The sequence below is a fragment of the Semicossyphus pulcher genome, unplaced genomic scaffold (assembly GCF_022749685.1).
Source record: "Semicossyphus pulcher isolate SPU_LCO1_2020_fin unplaced genomic scaffold, fSemPul1.0.p SCAF_26, whole genome shotgun sequence".
NCBI classification, from domain to species: Eukaryota; Metazoa; Chordata; class Actinopteri; order Labriformes; family Labridae; genus Semicossyphus; species Semicossyphus pulcher.
Genome location: NW_027211700.1, coordinates 6,895,672 through 6,913,463, shown reverse-complemented (window position 1 = coordinate 6,913,463; position 17,792 = coordinate 6,895,672). Strand labels below are relative to the sequence as shown.

At 42.4% G+C, this 17,792-nt stretch overlaps 2 protein-coding genes across 2 annotated transcripts; one reads left to right on the top strand and one right to left on the bottom strand.

Annotated features, from left to right (window-relative positions):
* Positions 1-2,240: 2,240 nt before the first annotated feature.
* On the bottom strand, positions 2,241-6,099 carry LOC138604572 (kelch-like protein 12). The gene is made up of 5 exons (XM_069676509.1): positions 5,810-6,099; positions 5,169-5,322; positions 4,897-4,975; positions 4,334-4,561; positions 2,241-4,174 (listed from the first exon to the last, which is right to left on the bottom strand). Exons 2-5 carry the CDS (start codon positions 5,320-5,322, stop codon positions 2,677-2,679), a joined length of 1,959 nt encoding a protein of 652 aa, XP_069532610.1. The 5' UTR covers positions 5,810-6,099; the 3' UTR covers positions 2,241-2,676.
* Positions 6,100-6,618: 519 nt separating this feature from the next.
* sars2 (seryl-tRNA synthetase 2, mitochondrial) lies at positions 6,619-17,557 on the top strand. Its single transcript, XM_069676661.1, has 16 exons — positions 6,619-6,888; positions 7,670-7,765; positions 8,729-8,758; positions 8,885-9,025; positions 10,359-10,413; positions 10,513-10,576; positions 10,754-10,859; positions 10,972-11,019; positions 12,257-12,365; positions 12,742-12,787; positions 12,877-12,964; positions 13,332-13,444; positions 13,590-13,683; positions 14,869-14,961; positions 15,056-15,121; positions 17,103-17,557. The coding sequence occupies exons 1-16, from the start codon at positions 6,619-6,621 to the stop codon at positions 17,241-17,243; spliced, it is 1,560 nt and encodes a 519-aa protein (XP_069532762.1). The 3' UTR covers positions 17,244-17,557.
* The last annotated feature ends 235 nt before the right edge of the window (positions 17,558-17,792 follow it).

Below are 17,792 nucleotides of genomic sequence, written 5' to 3'. Positions count from 1 at the left end.
ACTGTGAGACTTTTCCGAATCGGTACGACATCTGGGTATTTTTGGCATACTGTAAATGTAGCTTTTGTTTACATACTGCATTTTAGCCAAATCAGTACGCACTACTATTGTATGGCATTACAAACACTACAGTTATTGAAGTTTCCATATCTGTGAACGTCTGCTTCAGACCAACACAAGAAGCTGTTTTTTTCCGGGGGGTATTTTGGCTTCATTTTCGTACAATGAGAGCAGATGGAGACGCGTCCTCTATCTTAATATACAGTCATTTTAAGGTTAAGGTGGTGAGATCAACTCAGCAAGTTCTTAGAGAATTAACTTAAAAAAAATAACTTCCTGTTGTGTTTCATAATTTAAAGCCCATTTATTTTAAAGTCATAGAAATTGCACAGTGATTCTCTTTATCTGACATTAAGCCATCAGTTTCATGAGTTCGAGTGCCTTCATGATGGCTAACAACAAAATCTTCTTCTCACCTTCAGGGTCTGAAGTCCTAAACTATTCTAATACTGTCTATAAACCCAAGGTTTATATATCCTGGCACTGGTTGCTAGTTTGCAATCTGACGACAACACTGCTTGAAATCTGCCATTTTCAGACACAGCTGGCAGTGATTTTCATATGAACAGAACTCCAGTAGAAGTATCTGGATTTTACAGAAGCCCTGAGCGGACATGCATCCATACCTTGGATTTACCGTGTTCCCGTGATGATGAGTAATTTACGGTAGATCTCAACTTATTTATCTCGTTATTTCGGGATAACAAAGCTTTTTATCAATTTATTTATCAAAGTTTTGTGCTTTTCCAACTCTGGGGAAACAAGTTATAAATAAATAAAATGTTATTAATAAATAAAATGTATAGATGCATGTCCGCTTAGGGCTTCCGTAGGATCTGATCTGTATGAGGGAAACAGAAGAAAGAAGATCAAAGAAAACATGGTGGCTTACAGCAAAACAATGCGCTTACATTTGTGGGCCAACTTTCTGAACTTTTCTAAACTCACACTTTAAGATTCAAGTTAAACCCCCACAATCCCTTTCATATCTGAAGACGTCTACAGTGCCATCCAGAACAAAAGCTATCATTTTAAAACAACAAGAAAAAAAAATTTCAAAATACATTTCAATAAATTAGGTGCAATGCTAATGTGTTCAGGTAATCCAAAACCTCCACGCCCAAATCATTCAGAAGTCCTGTGGCTGGAGCAATTCAAAAGAAAAATGTTGACACGGCTGCTGAGTCAAGTAAAGACAAGTGTTCACCTGGATTGAAGGTTTTGGAAAGGTGCTGGACAGAGCGCTGGTCTAGACACAAGGATGCTGATGGTCATTATTGTACCATGATGAAAATCTGCTTAATCTCTCCGACAATGGATTTTCATTTTTAAGTGTTTTAGTCAAGAAGATTTTAATTATACAATTTAACCGGACTGAGGATTTTATCTCGCTGTGTAAAGGTTTAAGGCAGCTCAGCTTGCAGCCCCCGAAGCCCCGATATTTATCGTTATTACAGGTTTTAATTTTCTGATGAGAAAGACTGCTGCGGCTAATTCCTCTCCTTGAAATAAAATGAGACCATGATGAGCACAGAGGGGTCATTTTGTGATTGGGTTTGATAGGTTACAGCCTGCCCTGCTGTTTCTCCTGCGTTGCCCTGTGTACAATGACGTAGCAAGAAACGTGCAGCGATTGAACTGAAAACAAAACAACTGATTGTTAGGGCTGCTCAATTAATCGAATTTTAATCTCAATTAAGAATTTGGCTTCCATTGATTATTAAAAAAAATCGAGTTAAAACGATTATTTTGCCACACTCCTAAAGTCAGCGTAGCCCTTTCCCTCAGCAGTGACCTTTTCCCCGCCCACACTCGCCCGGCTGTAGCGGCATGTAGTTCAGTCCGAGCCAAGACGACGGAGAGAGAGCCTTTGGTCAATGAGAAAGGTAAAAGTAATTCCGTTGCGACAAATACTGTGCAAGATTTGTTACACGGTGGTGTCTGCACCACAAAGGAACACGATCAATTTGTTTAATCGCCTAAAATTCAATCACCGAGTTGCCTATGGCTTTATTTTAATATTCATTTATATATTATATAATTATTTTTTTAATTTATTAATTTAAGAAAACACACTGTGAAAGACTCTTTAAAAAAAAAAGAAAAAAAAAAAAGGGAAATAAATGGTCGCTGTTCCAAAGTAAAAGAGCAATCGTTTTCAATAATCATGATCTCAATTATTGACCAAAATAATCGTGATTATAATCGAGCAGCCCTACTGATGGTACAAGTTAAACTACCTAAACGTATTTTTATGAGCACTATGCGTTTCTCTAACAAGTCAAGTTTACTAGTATAGCCCTTTATTCCAGTTTCAAAGGGCTTCACAGACTGTTTCCTCTAATGAAGCAGGATAAAGCATGGTCAAAAATCCTGTATCCTTGTGTCTAAACTAAACCACACTGAAAAAAATTCACAGCATTGAAATGTTTTCCAAACAGCCGTAAAAATATTACGCCAGCAAACAGCTGAAAATAACATTACACAATTAAAGAAAGAAAACAACTAAAGGCCCTTTTATTTCTCAAAGGTCTTTACTGTTCTGACAAGTAGTGTATTAGTTACATTCAGGTGCATGAGGCCTGACTTTGTGCCAGTTTCTGGCTTGCTTTCAAGCTAGTCAGCTGTCTTCCTACAGTTCTCTTTGGCTAGTCTCAGTCTAGTTAGGATGTGTTTCTTAGGGAACTTTAAAGTGGTACACCCAAACTGGCTCACCCCTCCAGTGTCTCCAGGGAGTTTCTCTCGCCTCTGCACCCAGCTGCGCCAGCCGGGCTTCCAACAGTACACACTGTCATAAAACCGTGAGCCGTTCTCTCCACCCAGCACATAAATCCTGCGTTTCCACCTGGCCACGCCCCCAGCTGCTATCCGCCGCGGCAGCCCGGGAAATACCACAGGGCTCGGGGCTCGGTCGCTTCCACCACCTGCAGCCCCCCGCTGCTCCGCGCTGACCATCACACCACCTCCAGTCACCTCCCTCTCTACTCCAGACCCCCTGCCCTCTCGGAAAAACAGCACACGCCCAGTGGCGTCTAAAGTCTCCAGATTGGTGTAATTTCCGTCTAAGAACTTGGTGGTGTCTCTCATATATCCCCCAATGGCACAGACCCCTCCTCGAACGGCTACTCCTCCAGCGAGGCAGGTGGCACCAGAGTCTAGAGCCACACGTGTCCAGCAGTCTGTGAGAGTGTGATAAATAAGCACCCCAGAGTGGACCACAGCCCGTTTCTGTTCTAGTGTGGTTCCACCAAGAAGGTAAAGCCGTCCACGTAAAGCTGCGCAGGCGAAGGCGCGCAGAGGGAGCGGTAACCGAGGCCCAGGAGTCCACTGAAGTGTCGCCAGCTCCAGGGTTTCACTGGAGTCCAGAAGAGCTGAGCGGTTACTACCACCCAAGGCATAGATTGAGTCTCCACAGCCCAGCAGGCCCAGCATGGCCCGGGGCTGGACCATTGAAGGCCTCTCTATCCAGCGGTCCAGCACTGCATCATATTCGTGCACGGCTGCAGACACAGAGCCTGTCCGCAGGATCCCTCCCGCTACAAACAGCCGGTCCCCTACAGCGGCACAGCCGGGGCTGACCAGTGAGCCCAGCGCTGCCAACTTCTCCCACTTCCCTGTCCGAGGATCAAAGCAGTCCACTGTGTAGTCTCTTAGGGCTAAATTCTCATCTTCCCGAGGTGTCAGGTCCACACAGACAATCTTTTTCTCAAACATGCCCTCCCGAGGTCTCAGAGGCCCCCCAAGGCCCTCACCAGCTGCAGCAGGTCCCAACTCCTGGCACAGTCTCCGGCTCTCCTCCAGGGACAGCAGCCCCGGCCGCAGGTGGTGAAGCAGCGCTGGCATGTGGGCGTAGCGGTCCAAGGGCTGGTGCTCTGCCCAGCGACGTGCTGCGTCGTAAACCTCTGCCTCAGAGTCTACGCCCAGACGGTCGGAGCTCAGGAGGCTGCCCAAGGTGCCGTGGTCCAGCAGGAGGAAGTCTTTCTGCCGGGCCACCCGGGGAAAGTGCTGGGCTACCAGCCGCAAGGAGGCACGCAGCAGCAGCTGGTCATGGTGAGAGCGAGCCAGAGAGTACATCCCCAGGCAGTTATCCACTGAGAGGTGCTCAAATAGAAACCTGGAGAGATCAGAGAAGAGAAGTAAGACACGTGGAGAATAAGAAGAATAGAAGGAGAAATTAAGAGAGAAAAATAGAAAATAGTCAATATATATATAAATAAAAACAATAATAAGGCTGTACACTTGATCATCTTGAACTCTTACACAGCAGATTTACCTGGAGCACAAGTCCTGAAGAGGCATGACCTGAAGCCTGTTGGCGGCCACGAAAAGATCCTCTGCTGTTTCCAGAGAGAGCCCCGCCTCACCGGTGTACACAACCTGGATGACCGTCTCCATGACAGACGGTGTCACTTCCTCCAGTCGGATCTCAGTGAGGCGGGACTCAACCAGAGGGCTGGTGAACATGGCTCGAAAGTACGGGCTCACGGCGGCCAAGAGGACTCTGAGGGGCAAGAAGGATGGTGGGGGGATGGAAGCACAGAGTATGTCAATTCTTAACCAGGTTTAATAGACATTTCTAGATTCTTGTTGTCCGATTAAAAGAAAGTCAGTAACCTATTTACTCGATAAATCTGTCAAATGCTTTCAGTTATTTATATAGAAAATATTAAATATTCCATGGTCAAATTATTCACAATTTCATATAGTTAAATTGAATACTTTTTAACCGGTGGCACGACTGGAGTAACAACAACATAAATATATATATCTGATTACAAAGACATTTTGCAGGCGCAGCCATGGCTAATTTTCCTTCTTTATTTTTGGACGTCATACCTGTGACACATGAACTTCTTTCCCTCAACAAGTAGAGTGACATCACACAGCTGCTGAGCATCCAGGAGCTGCTTCAATCCTGCAAGAAAAACAGCGGAAAAGGAGGAACAGAAAGGAGGATATAACAAGAGAAAGGATGAGTAAAGTTAGACAGAGCAAAAGGGATAAGAATAGAAAGAGAAAAGCAGTAAGGCAGGTCACTCTGATGCTACAGCTAGTTTCTAAATTCCCAAAACAACTCCCCCTCTAGCCTTGTAATTTGTCCGTCTCACCATGCATAACGTAGTCTCCCAAAGGTGTGGTGCTGTCATCGGGGAAGTCCTCCTCCTCTGAGTCGCTGTCTGACAGAGGTTCTCCTCCTCCCCCGTCCCCATCCTGCCACGGCTGGGGACGCCAGGTTACTGTGCCCCCCCGCACAGCATTCATCTGCGGAACAGTTCATACAAACGCTCCAAGTTCAATTCAGCTAACTAACTTTAAAAGCAGTAAAAGCATCAAAGTAAAAAATGATCAGAAATGTGGACAATATACAGAATATACTATAATCTCATACTGGATACTGTCTGACGATATACAGACAATATACCGGACAAGAAACAGAAACATTAGCAATACTGAGACATTTAACAATTAGTCAATATCTGCAACAGACAGGCTCGTGCATTAAAGAAGCATATAATAAATATGACCCAGATAACTCCTATCTCTGCTTTTCACACAAAGGTCTTTATACATAGGCTAGAACGTTTAAAGGTATAGTTTCCTACAGATTTAGCCAACCCCCTGTCACAGTATGTTACAATTTGCATTTGAATTTAAACAGAAGGAGCTTTTGCACACAAGCAACACAAAGCAGACAGCAGCATCAATTTACCGTCTAAGAGGTGGATCTTTTTAGCTTAGCTTACACTACCTTTGCTCTTCTTCTCGTTTCCACCGTGAAGGCTGGTTGGGTCCCACTTTCAACAGGAATGGGTGATGCAGCTTGGGGCACGCTAACTGTATCACCGTACCCGGTTATTACCAGAGGCCTCGAGATACTGTCCTTTGCTTTCTTGTGGGTGTCTTGGTCCTCCGGGCTCAGCTGAAAGCTCCGGGCTCAGCTCACCCAGCTTGGTGGTGAGACAGTAGAAGGTGTAGTGTTTTTGTGCCTACAAGGCAGAAAATTAGGACTGAGTTAAAGGTTCAGTCGGCCGCACTTGTCACGTCTGAACCGGATTACCGCAACGTTAAACTTCCGCCCATCTGATTGGTTAACCTTTGACTCGTGACGAATATTTGGTAGCTGTGTCCTTTTTGTCAGTGGAAAAAATCTAAGTACTCGAATATATCGTTGATAATATGTGTAAACCGCTGCTTAAAGTAGCTGTGACTTATGAAAACAGGTATGAAGCGACTTGAAAAAAAAAACAGATAAGCCGTTTTGTTTTGATTACAATTGCGAAAAACTTACTTCCGCGTTCATGCTGCATTCAAGGCAGATACGACCGTTTACAACCCTTAACAATGTTATCTGGTTTCATTAGCAGCTTACACATTAAGACGTTTAAATGTTAATAATATAATAATATATTAAACTTTAATTCAAGCAATGGTAATCCAACATAAATACAAACACACTGTTTTTGATGTGCAAGGAGAAAGGCTGACCCGGATTCGTCTATAGCATATTTACGATTATTCCTACATCCCCTGAATGCAACATTGACAAGAAGACAAAACATGGCGACCTGCATCAGCATGGTCGCAAGAGTTGGAGGGACAGCACTGGCTGTGTTTAAGCCTGTAGCAACCCAATGTTCACGGCAGGGGACAAGTGTGTTCATTCGCTTTACGCATGGAGCCCGGAGCAGTTTGTACGAGCATGTCCGCGAAGGTTACAGTGATAAACCCGAGCTGGACATGAGAGCTGTGTGTGAGGAGACCGACAAAGTCATAGCAAATGTAGAGGATAGGAAGGGTGACCTGTGTGGGGACGATGTCAGGAAAATTGTAAGTGTTTCCTGTTTGTGTTATATTAAAACCACGACAACTTTATCTTATGTAAAAATATATTTCGGGAGCTGAACGTTTAGTATATGGCTGCTTATAAGCAAGCACACACATTGTGCATCTAAAAATATGATTCACTCCACAATTTCATTCCCATTTTGTATTATACCAAAGCCCTCGGTCCTACTTTGAAATGAATGAGTAATGCTTGGTGTCCTCCTCATGATATTACAACAATATAATTAAAAACTACCTCTAGGCATCTTTTAAGACATCAAAATACTCCTCTTTGAATATTAATTTGTGTCTGATTTAATTTTTAACAAATGAAAATTAGCTTTTTAATATTTTAAGTCACCATCATCTAGAATTTGTCCCTTACTAAAAACATCTATTATCTAGGAATACAAAAAGTCAATTTTCCAGACGGAATTGGCTCCTAGCTAGCTTAAGGTGAGCTCAGAGAAACTTTACCTATTCAGCATGGCGGTGTTAAAACTGCCTTATAGTTTGAAACTCTTACCATGTATACAATACTGCACAGTGAAGCGGAGGCATTCGTGCCAAGTGACAGTGACTAAAACGTTAGAGGGGAGGCAAATTTAAGTCGAAGCGGACTTTAAACTCTCAACCTGCACCTGTACCACCAACGGGCCACTATCACCTGCTAAAGACGGTTTAGAGTACTGTAAATTAATATTTTTAAATGCACTGTAAAGTTGATTCTAGTCAAGGCTGTTAAAGTGATCTTGTTGATTGTGTGTGCGTGTCCACTTTATAGGTATGTGTGTGGCAGGAGCTCCAGGCAGTGAGGACAGAAATCTCTGGGCTAGAGGAGCAGAAGAGACACATCGCTGATACTGTTAAAGCACTAGTGGTCAGTACAGGCTATTACACCACTGGTCACAGTGACAAGTTTTGTCATAGATGTTGTTTGTTGTGATGGAAATCTAAATATCTACTGCCTATATTCTTTCTATGTCTTATATTTTTGTGATCCATGTCTTATCTCCTCTAAGTGTCCAGGTCAGTGTGAAGAGAAATTATGTTGGAACCACTTTTCTCCTCCTTTGATGAGTTCCGAGCCTCAGCCTCCTCACACAGATACATTTGAAAACTCTGTCTGTGGTGGAGGGAGGAAGATAAGGCGGCTATTTTAGTGCTTTTTTCCCCTTTCACTGCTGTTTAGGGTTTGAGAGACCAAAGTATACAGTCAAAAGTGTAGGTTTAAGCGCCATCATAGACTGTATAAAAAGATGGACGACATGACAACTCCCTAAAAATGAAGCCCAAACATCTCTACCGCCCCCTGCTGACTGGCTGCAGTATAGGTCATAAAGCCCGCCTCCTCCATGTTAGCAGATGGGACACGAGTCAAACTATAAAATCAAAATACACGTCAAATAATTTTTTTCTGAAACATGGTTTCTGTCATTATAGTTAGTTCTTATCATGCTGATTTTCGTCCAAGTGTTCATTTTTCTCTACTGCATAGCTCTGGCTCCAAATGTCGTCACCATCGCAAGATGGCAGCACCTATCACGGGGCTATTTTGGCTTCAGTTTTGTATAATGCGAGCAGCTGGAGACGCGTCGTCCATCTATATATACAGTCATTGAGCTCCATATGCATAACGAAAAACTGATTTCGAAATTTCTACAACAGTAATGTTGATTGTTTGGAATAAATTGAACTTAGAGATGCAACATAGTTTATCAAATCCAGATTTCCACTCATGGTTTGCGCTCTCATCTCCTCTACTTTAAGTTATTGTGTAATCATTGGTGATGAGTATAAAGCTGCCTCCATAATTGTCACATCCATATTTTTTCCCTCACAGACCAAGAACGACAAGAAAGCCCTCGCCCATGTAAGTTCAGCCTAAGAATTTAAACTTGTTAACACTCTGTTATCGAATGAGTAAATCTTTGCGTTGTGATTCCACCAGTTTGTGGTTAAATCAGATTTGACACCAGTTCATTCTGTTTATCCAAAGCTTCCGGAGTACACCCAGGCTCGGCAGAAGGGTCGGGAGATCCGCAGCAGACTGAATCTGCTGTACCCCAAAGAGACAGAGCTGGATCAGGAGCACTACGGACGAGCGCTCAGGCTGCCCAACACCTCACACCCTGATGTGGTGAGGATCCTTTTTTTTATTGGTGGAATAACATTACAAAAAAGTGACATAAAAGACTAAAACAAAAGAAATCAGAAGCTAGACAATTCACAGACGTACAAACAGTTACAATTAAAGTAATGTATGGATGATGGTAGATCAATCTGGGAGTACAGATAATTTAGATTAAAGATCAATAAAGAAAACTAAATTAAGTAAGGCACATGGGTTGATTATCTGCATGATGTTATTTGGACGTTTTGTGGAAGTTTGTGTGAGGAGTAAGTATTGTCCGGGAAAATGATGATAATGAATAGATTAAAAGTACATTTTTTAAACAGGAATATTAATCATGTGTAAATAATGTAATGGTCATATATTCAGCACAGCATAGTTATAATAATAATAAGGTAATAGTGAAATATTACAATTTTCATTTTACACAATATAATCTCTATTTACAGATTCTACATGGAAATGAACAATCTGTAAATGTAGGCAAGGACGTGGATTTGTAGTACAAGAAGTGTTCTGGTTTCCATTTGTAGTACGAGTAATATTGACCAATCACGTATCAGCAGGCTGCGGCGTATGCAGGAAAAACAGTGTCACAAAAGCCGTTCAGCGGTCAGATTTCCCGACTTCCAGGAATGCGTCAGAAATGATCGATCCGACCTCTGTTCAACAAACAAGCATTTTAAAGTAGTTTTCTTCTCCTCTTGAGGACAGACCTGGCAAAGCTTCATGTTGACTTGTTCCTAATCTGCATCATGATGTTGTTCTTTCAGCAAACTTGACACCCGTTAACTAAAGTAAATCACAAGAAAATCTGTTTCTTTTTCGGGTTCATACCGCTGAAGTAAGCCAGAGTGCAGCCTCTGTGTAACTTACTGTTTACAGTGAAATTAAGACTCATTAGAAAAAGATGAATGGGCTCTCCTTTGGGGGATTTAATGAACCAAGAAATCACCCTGTTTATTTTGCAGACATCTCTGGAGGGGTTAATTTTGCCTCACTTTTGATCTTAGCACAGTCGCTTCTGAAGTTGCTAACTGCACTGTAAACAATGCGGCGCAGAAAAAGGAAGTCTTGGCTGGAAGTCCTTATCACTGCCAAAATCCACTGTCACTCCCAGAGGCTATATCGTTGTCAGACATAGCCAACAGGTTCAGAGATTGTATACAACACAATATAACTGATAATAATGATGAAGTCATATGGTAATAACAGAGTGATATTATGATAATCATTATATACAAAACAATATTGGTGTTATAATAATAATGATAGTTCAGAACTTCTGATTTTCTGTGTTTGAAACCTCCTTGAAAACTTCTTGTCTTTCCTTTTTCAGCCAGTTGGAGATGAGAGCCAGGCGAGGGTGGTGGAGCTGGTTGGACAGAAACCAGGTGTGATCTACGGCCTCATTAATGTGTAGTCTCAGATTAATAATAATCTAAATTACTTTTGTGTTTTCTAAGATGTAAACCTCATAATCCTTTCTGCAGAGTTTGACTTCAAGCCCAGAGGCCATGTGGAGCTGGGAGAGGAGCTGGGTCTAATCAGGCAGAGGTGAGGAGGACGCTGATTGCTGGTATTAAGTACATGTTTCACTTTCTGTACAGTTTGTGCACTATTTTTACAACTTTTGTTCATATGAATTAAAGAAGAAGAAAGACTGTTAAGTCGGCCTGCAGCTGGAATTCAAATATTGTCTGAGGATAATTGCCCCTGTGCCCTCTCCTGCAGACATCTAGCTCACGTCTCAGGCCACAGGTCCTATTATCTGAGGGGAGCCGGGGCCAGACTCCAGACTGCACTCCAAAACTTTGCCCTCGACACGCTGCACCGACGGGTAAGCATGTTTCTTGAAATGTCAGATACAAAGTCTACAAAATGCATGTATATTTATATTCTTTGAACATACATAAGGGCCAACCTTGAGTCTTCCTTTTTGACTCCTGCAGGGCTTCATTCCCCTGGTTGTACCGGACATGCTGAAGGGCGCAGTATTTGTGAGTAGCAGAGCTCATTGTCACCTTATTCTAACATACGTCTGTCCCATACTTTAATTTCATTACATATTCAGCTTGTTTGCTCACTTTAGTGTTTGATAACACAACATACATGATGCTCTTTTTCTCTAAATACTTTTGTCCATGAACAAACAGGAGAAGGAAGAAGAAAAACTTATAATGCCTGCCCCTTTTCTTAATAACAACATAAACTAAACAAAGGCTAAACAATCCTGTTTATTGTCATCCATATGAGTTAGGACTGATTTTTCATTCTGGATTAAGTTATCTTGAATTTCAGTGCTCTTTTGTTTTGAAAAACAGGCAAAATGAGTAGAGAGTTTAAACCAAAGACTGTATGTATAGATGGACGACGTGTCTCCATCTGCTCTCATTGTACGAAATTGAAGCCAAAATAGCCCCTCTGATGGGCGCTGCCATCTTGCTATAGTGACATCATTTGGAGCCAGAGCTGCGCAGTAGAGATCGGCCTCTTGTTGTTTCTGCTCTACAGGCTGCAGGAGTCGGATTTGTCAACAGAGCTGTCAACCATCCTTTTTACAGCATCAAATAACAAATTAAAAATAAACTTGTCAGAAAAAATGAACACGTGGACGATCAGCATGAAAAGAACAAATTATAATGACAGAAACCATGTTTCAGAAAAATGTATTTGACGTGTATTTTGATTTTATAGATTGACTCATGTCCCATCTGTTTACATGGAGGAGGCGGGCTTTATGACCTATACTGCAGCCAGTCAGCAGGGGGCGATAGAGAGGGTTTGGCTTCGCTTTTAGGGAGCTGTCATGTCGTCCATCTTTTTAAACAGTCTGTGGTTGAAACAAAGATGAGCATTCATTTTATTGGCTAAGTGCTGATCATGTGATTGCAGGTACTAATTTAATGCCACATGTTCTTAGTTCATTGTTCTTTCTACAGTCAATCTTTTGGGTTAAATTTATCTCTTTTTGGACTCAGTTTTTCAAACTTAACACAATTTGTATTGTAAAATAAGTGAACGTACGTGTGCTGTTCCCTGTTTTCACAACAACAGTTTGACTTTGTTGGAGATACTAAACTATATATAAATAAAATGACATTCGAACTAATTAAACACACTGTTATTAGCAACTGAATAAAATTGATCTTAACTTAAAAGTGAGATGTAACAGTTTATATGTCCAACTCTCCCTGACCTCATCTTTCTTCACTCTCTTCTCTAATCCACCCCCAGGAGGGTTGTGGGATGCAGCCCAACGCTCATCAAGCTCAGGTCTACAAGCTGGACCCGGCCCGCTTCCCGGACCTCAACCTTGCTGGGACCGGAGAGGTCGGGGTGGCAGGTGAAATGCCGTTCTTCGCTAACGTTAAAGCATCTCTGGTCCCGTTTCTTACTATCTAAATCAGTTATCATGCTGGGTTGTAATCGTCTAGTGTGTCATTATGTCCATCTAGTTTTGCTGGGTCACTCTTTTTGAATGTGGAAGGAGGTGGTTAAGATGTTCACTGAGTAGTTTAACAGTTTTCCATAGTAATTAATCTACTCCCAAAAACACCTTCACTTTCATATAACTTTTAGTCTCCTGAAAATGTGTAGAATACATCAATGTTCGAAGCTAATGAGAGACTTTGATACCTTGTCATAAATCAGAAATGAGTACTGGAAGCATCCATTCTGCATGTGCAGTAAGTAATGTGATGTGTCTCTCTCCTCTCCAGGATATTTCATGGATCATGCAGTCAACTGGAAGGACCTGCCTGTCAGGTAAGAGGCAGCCCTCGCTCCTCATCTGCTGCAGATAGTTTCATAATGGAGTAACAGCAGCTGACACGATCTGTCGTCTCTCACTGCAGGTCGGTGTGCAGCAGCACCTGCTACAGAGCAGAGACGGACACAGGCAGAGAGACATGGGGCCTCTACAGAGTTCATCACTTCAACAAGGTGAGGACAACATTATGTTACTGACACACAAGTGGCTTGAATGAATATCTATACAGGAAGCGCACTGTCCATCAGTCCACTGTCTCAAGTCAGTTTGATAATTAGCAATAAAAGACACGAACATGGCATTCAAAGTCTGGAAGTAGTAGTACTGCCTTTTCTGGGTTCAGGGCTCAAGGTTCAGGTTATCAAAGGCTGATCACAGTTTGTTAACAAGGATGTCATGTTCTTTGATATCATGTGAACAAGACAGGACCCAATATTGACCCTTGTGGAACCCCTTAATGTTTTTGTTGAATCAACAAAGAATGCAGCACAATATTTGTCTTTCTCCACATGAACTGTGGTTGTGTGTTTATCCGTGCAGGTAGAGATGTTTGGAGTGACAGCAGATGAGACGGGACAGGAGAGCTCTCAGCTGCTGGAGGAGTTTGTCTCTCTGCAGAAGGAAATGTTCTCTGCACTGGAACTACACTACAGGTTAGCGTACACACGAACACACACTTACAAACAATCCTCTCACTGACACAAGTGGTCCTGTTCTTTTATAGATATTTTCAGTTACACATAATATTTGGATGACTTGTGGCTTGATTTTTTTAGCTCTTGTGTGTTTTTTACTCAGAGTGCTGGACATGCCAACGCAGGAACTCGGTCCTCCAGCATACAGGAAGTATGACATTGAAGCATGGATGCCTGGGAGAGACAGCTATGGAGAGGTCAGTCTCATATCACGATTACCTACATAGGGCCCGATAAGACCGAGCACGGCGCACCGCACTGCCTCTTTTGGTTGAAGCCTACAGTAAAAAAAAAAACTTTTCAACTGTTGTATTGTCTGCTGAAAGAAGGCCCGGCTCTCCTTTCATCCGATTGGACAATGATAAAAAATGGCCATGACGTTGGGCACTTTTCTGCTTCAGTTTTTTCAACTCGAGGCGCACAGAGCGGAAGAATGCGAGGCGCTCTGCAACGCTAAAGCAGCGCGCAAAAAGTGTCCCTCTCATTGAAAACGATGACAAATCATTTTCCATCATTTTAGACCTATTGGATTTCAACAGAGAAAGCTTCCAATTATGATTACATGTTTATATCTGTTAATGGAGGCTGTAGGGTCTGCATGCACATCCAAAGAATTGTGAATCCCTCTCCTTGTCAGTCAGAACCAATGACTGCATAAAATATCCCCTCTGATAAGCGCTGCCATCTTGCGATGGTGACCTCATTTGGAGTCAGAGCTGCGCAGTAGAGATCGGCAGTTGGAGCCGCCGTAGCGTAGCGACTTCCGCTAACCAAAACACACACGGGGAAAAAAACTGCAAAGACTTTGCACGTCTGCGTGTTTAACAGCACGACAGCTTCTTTGTGTTAGTCTGAAGCAGACGTTCACAGATATGGAAACTTGCCTAACTCACCTATGGAAACAATGACTGTAGTGATTGTTTACATGGAGGAGGCGGGCTTTATGACCTATACTGCAGCTAATCAGCAGGGGGCGCTCGAAATGTTTTGGCTTCACTTTTAGGGAGCTGTCATGTCCATCTTTTTATACAGTCTATGGTCAGAACAGATAGAAGACAGAAGTTATCTCCTGCATTAACAATAGCAAGCAGAAGCTGTTACATGCACGCATAACAAAAGTGTTGTTCAAGTGATATCCAGCTATAAATGTTTAATATTTGGACTGGATTTAGCTTCATATTAATGCACAAGATGTTGAGATAGAACATAGAACTGTTCATTATAAAAAAGACATTTGAAAACTGATGATACTGCAGCCTATTGGGAGCATTTTAGACCGTTTTTTTCTAGTTAAAAAAGACCTGAATATAGTTCCCATACACATTGAGCTTGTTATGTTTCTGATTCTGATTTCTCTCCTTCTCTCTATAAATAAACATCAGATTTCCAGCGGGTCCAACTGTACAGACTACCAAAGCAGACGCCTCAACATCCTGTATGAGAGAGAGGATGGCAGCCTGCAGTACGCCCACACAGTAAGACTGCAGAGGAGGGAGCACTGCTGTACATTCCTGCAGGTTTAGCTTAAAGTAAAACACCATGTCCATCATGTGTTATTTTTTTCTGCAGGTGAATGCTACAGCATGTGCTGTCCCCCGAACCATCATCGCTATTCTGGAGACTCATCAGACCAAAGTAAGACGCCAACATTAGTGCACACATTACACATGAAGGACAACCTGGGATCATTTGGTGCAGGTTTTTCAGTCATTTAATGGTCCCGGAGACTCATTGCATACATACAAATGTCCTGGAAAACAATGAAACGACATTAAGAGGTTTTAATGAGCTACATAAGGTTGTTTTATGAAGCATTAAAGGCCCCACAATACGTCTGAAGCCCCAACAATATCTGACAGCCATAAATCCAAATCTCAGGTTAGGCTGGTAGTTATGTTTTTATGCAATGCTAAGCTGTCAACGACTACATATAGACTGTTATTTTTAAAAACAGCTCTGTGGTTTCATCCTCTTTTTCTTTTCTCCCAACAAACATTCCCTTTCACTTTGTTAATTGTGTATTTATTTGAATGAAATGTGGTGTGGGCTGTCCCCTCACAGCGAGAAGGTTCCTAGTTCGAATCCCGGTTTGGAGGAAGTGGGCCTTTCTGTGTGGAGTTTGCATGTTCTCCTCGTGCTTGCATAGATTTCCTCCTGGTTCTCCGGGTTCCTCCGAAAGTTCAAAGACATGCTCGTTAGGTTCCTTAATGACTCTAAATTGCCCGTAGCTGTGAATTTAAGCGCGTATGGTTGTCTCTATATGTCAGCCCTGTGATTTACTAATTATCAGAGCAGGTGTAACCCCGCCTCTCGCCCAATGAGAGCTGGGATAGGATCCAGCCTCCCTGCGACCCTGAACAGGATGAGCTGTATAGATGATGGATGGGTGGAAATGTGGTGTTGAAGTGGCTCCCCCTTGTGACTGCCAAAGTATTCGTGCATATTCTATAGAAATACTTTTTACAGACAAAATAAACCACATACTCAGAAAAAAGAAAAAAAGGTTCTGTGGCTGTTGCAGGCCTGTGATAAGCCTGTCCAATCTGATTGGATGACTATCCCACCTGCCTCCAGAATGTGCGCGTTGAAGTGTTAGGGGGAGTGCCTTTGACATTTATCAAGTACTTTTACTGTTTCTCTAAAGTTTCCAATCACAGCTTTAGAGGGAAATGACTAACAGACTATTTTCTCTTTTTTATTATTATTTTTTATTTAACGGGGAAAAGCCTCATTGAGATTAAAAATCTCTTTTTACGAGACTGTCCTGACCAAGATAGGCAGCAGCACATTTAAACAAAGCCTCAGGCATGCAACACACTACAATTACAAACATGAGTCAACATATCCTTGGTCACGTAGCGGAAAGACATTAGTCAAAGCATCTACAACCTGATGCATCTTCCTCCGACAAAGAGATCAGCTCCACCAGACCCAAATCCTCCTGCAGCAGATTCCAAGCCGCAGGAGCAGCGTACCGAAAACAAGTTTTTCCCATTTCAAGACACGCTTTGGGGACAGATAGCAGTCTTGCAAATGGGTCACAGAGCGAGAGGACTGTAGCTTCCAGCATTTTTCAGATGAATAAAATTACACAAGTAAGAGGGAAGCAGGTTAAGAACTGCCTTATAAATGAGGACATGCCAGTGATTTCGTCTTTGGTTGGACAATGCAGGCCGGCCAACTGGAGCATAGAGGGAGCAATGATGAGTGAGGGCCTTAAGATTTGTTATGAACCTCAGTGCTCGTGGTCTACAGTATAAGGAGAGTGAAGGCGTTGAGAAGGTGCAAGCATATATAAAACATCACCATAGTCAATCAGGGGCATAAAAGTAGCAGCAACAAGTCTTTTTGCAGCAAAAGAAGAACATGACTTATCCCTGATATAAAAGCCCAGCCGCTGCTTCTACTTCTTTACAAGTTGCTGAATATGGAGCTTAAAAATAGGCCTTAATTTAACATTAATTTCTTCATTTTGGAATTTCTGCAACACAATTGGATGAAACAAAGCTAATTAATTTTTAAAACTTAACATTACAGTCTTTCTAATGATGCTAATGTGTAATGGCGTTTCTTCTCTTGTCCTCTCCCCCATCCATCCTTCTCTGTCTCCCCCCAGGAAGGGACAGTGCGCGTCCCCCGAGCCCTGCAGCCTTATTTGGGTCTGGAAGTGATCGAGAAGCCGAAGTACACTCCTCTGAAATACATCGGACCCAACCAGCACACTCGACCCCCCAGGCCTGCCCCCAAGACCAGATGACACAAGCGTAGTGCTGTAAAAGCATCGTCAACAAAACCCTGAGGTGGGAGCCAGGTCACATTCAACACCACAAGGTCCAACAGAAGATATTAAATACACTTACGGACGTTTCATATACTTAAATTAAGTCTGAATGAATGCTTAAATGTTATACAGCGATGGATCAGATCTTAACATAAAAAGTTTACTGTCACTGTAAATATTTTTGTCTTATTTTGTTGAATGCCATGAAATTGTGACGCTTGAATGTGTGTTGTCCTGCACAAGAGGAGGATCATTGTCAGGAATAACCAATAAAGAAATGTGTATTGCTACCTTGTGCTGTTTATCTCTTGCTGTTATATACAATATACTGTACATACCTACATTAGCACTCACTGATCAACATTGTGACCTTGATAGGGGGCTGCAGACGGAGCATGCTCCCAGAGCTGGATGCAGACCTGTTAATGTGTGTGATATTACCAGCTGTGACAATGAATCAATATTTAATGTGCAAATGTAATTAACCAGCACTTATGGGAGGTGCTGATGTTTGCATGGGCCTTG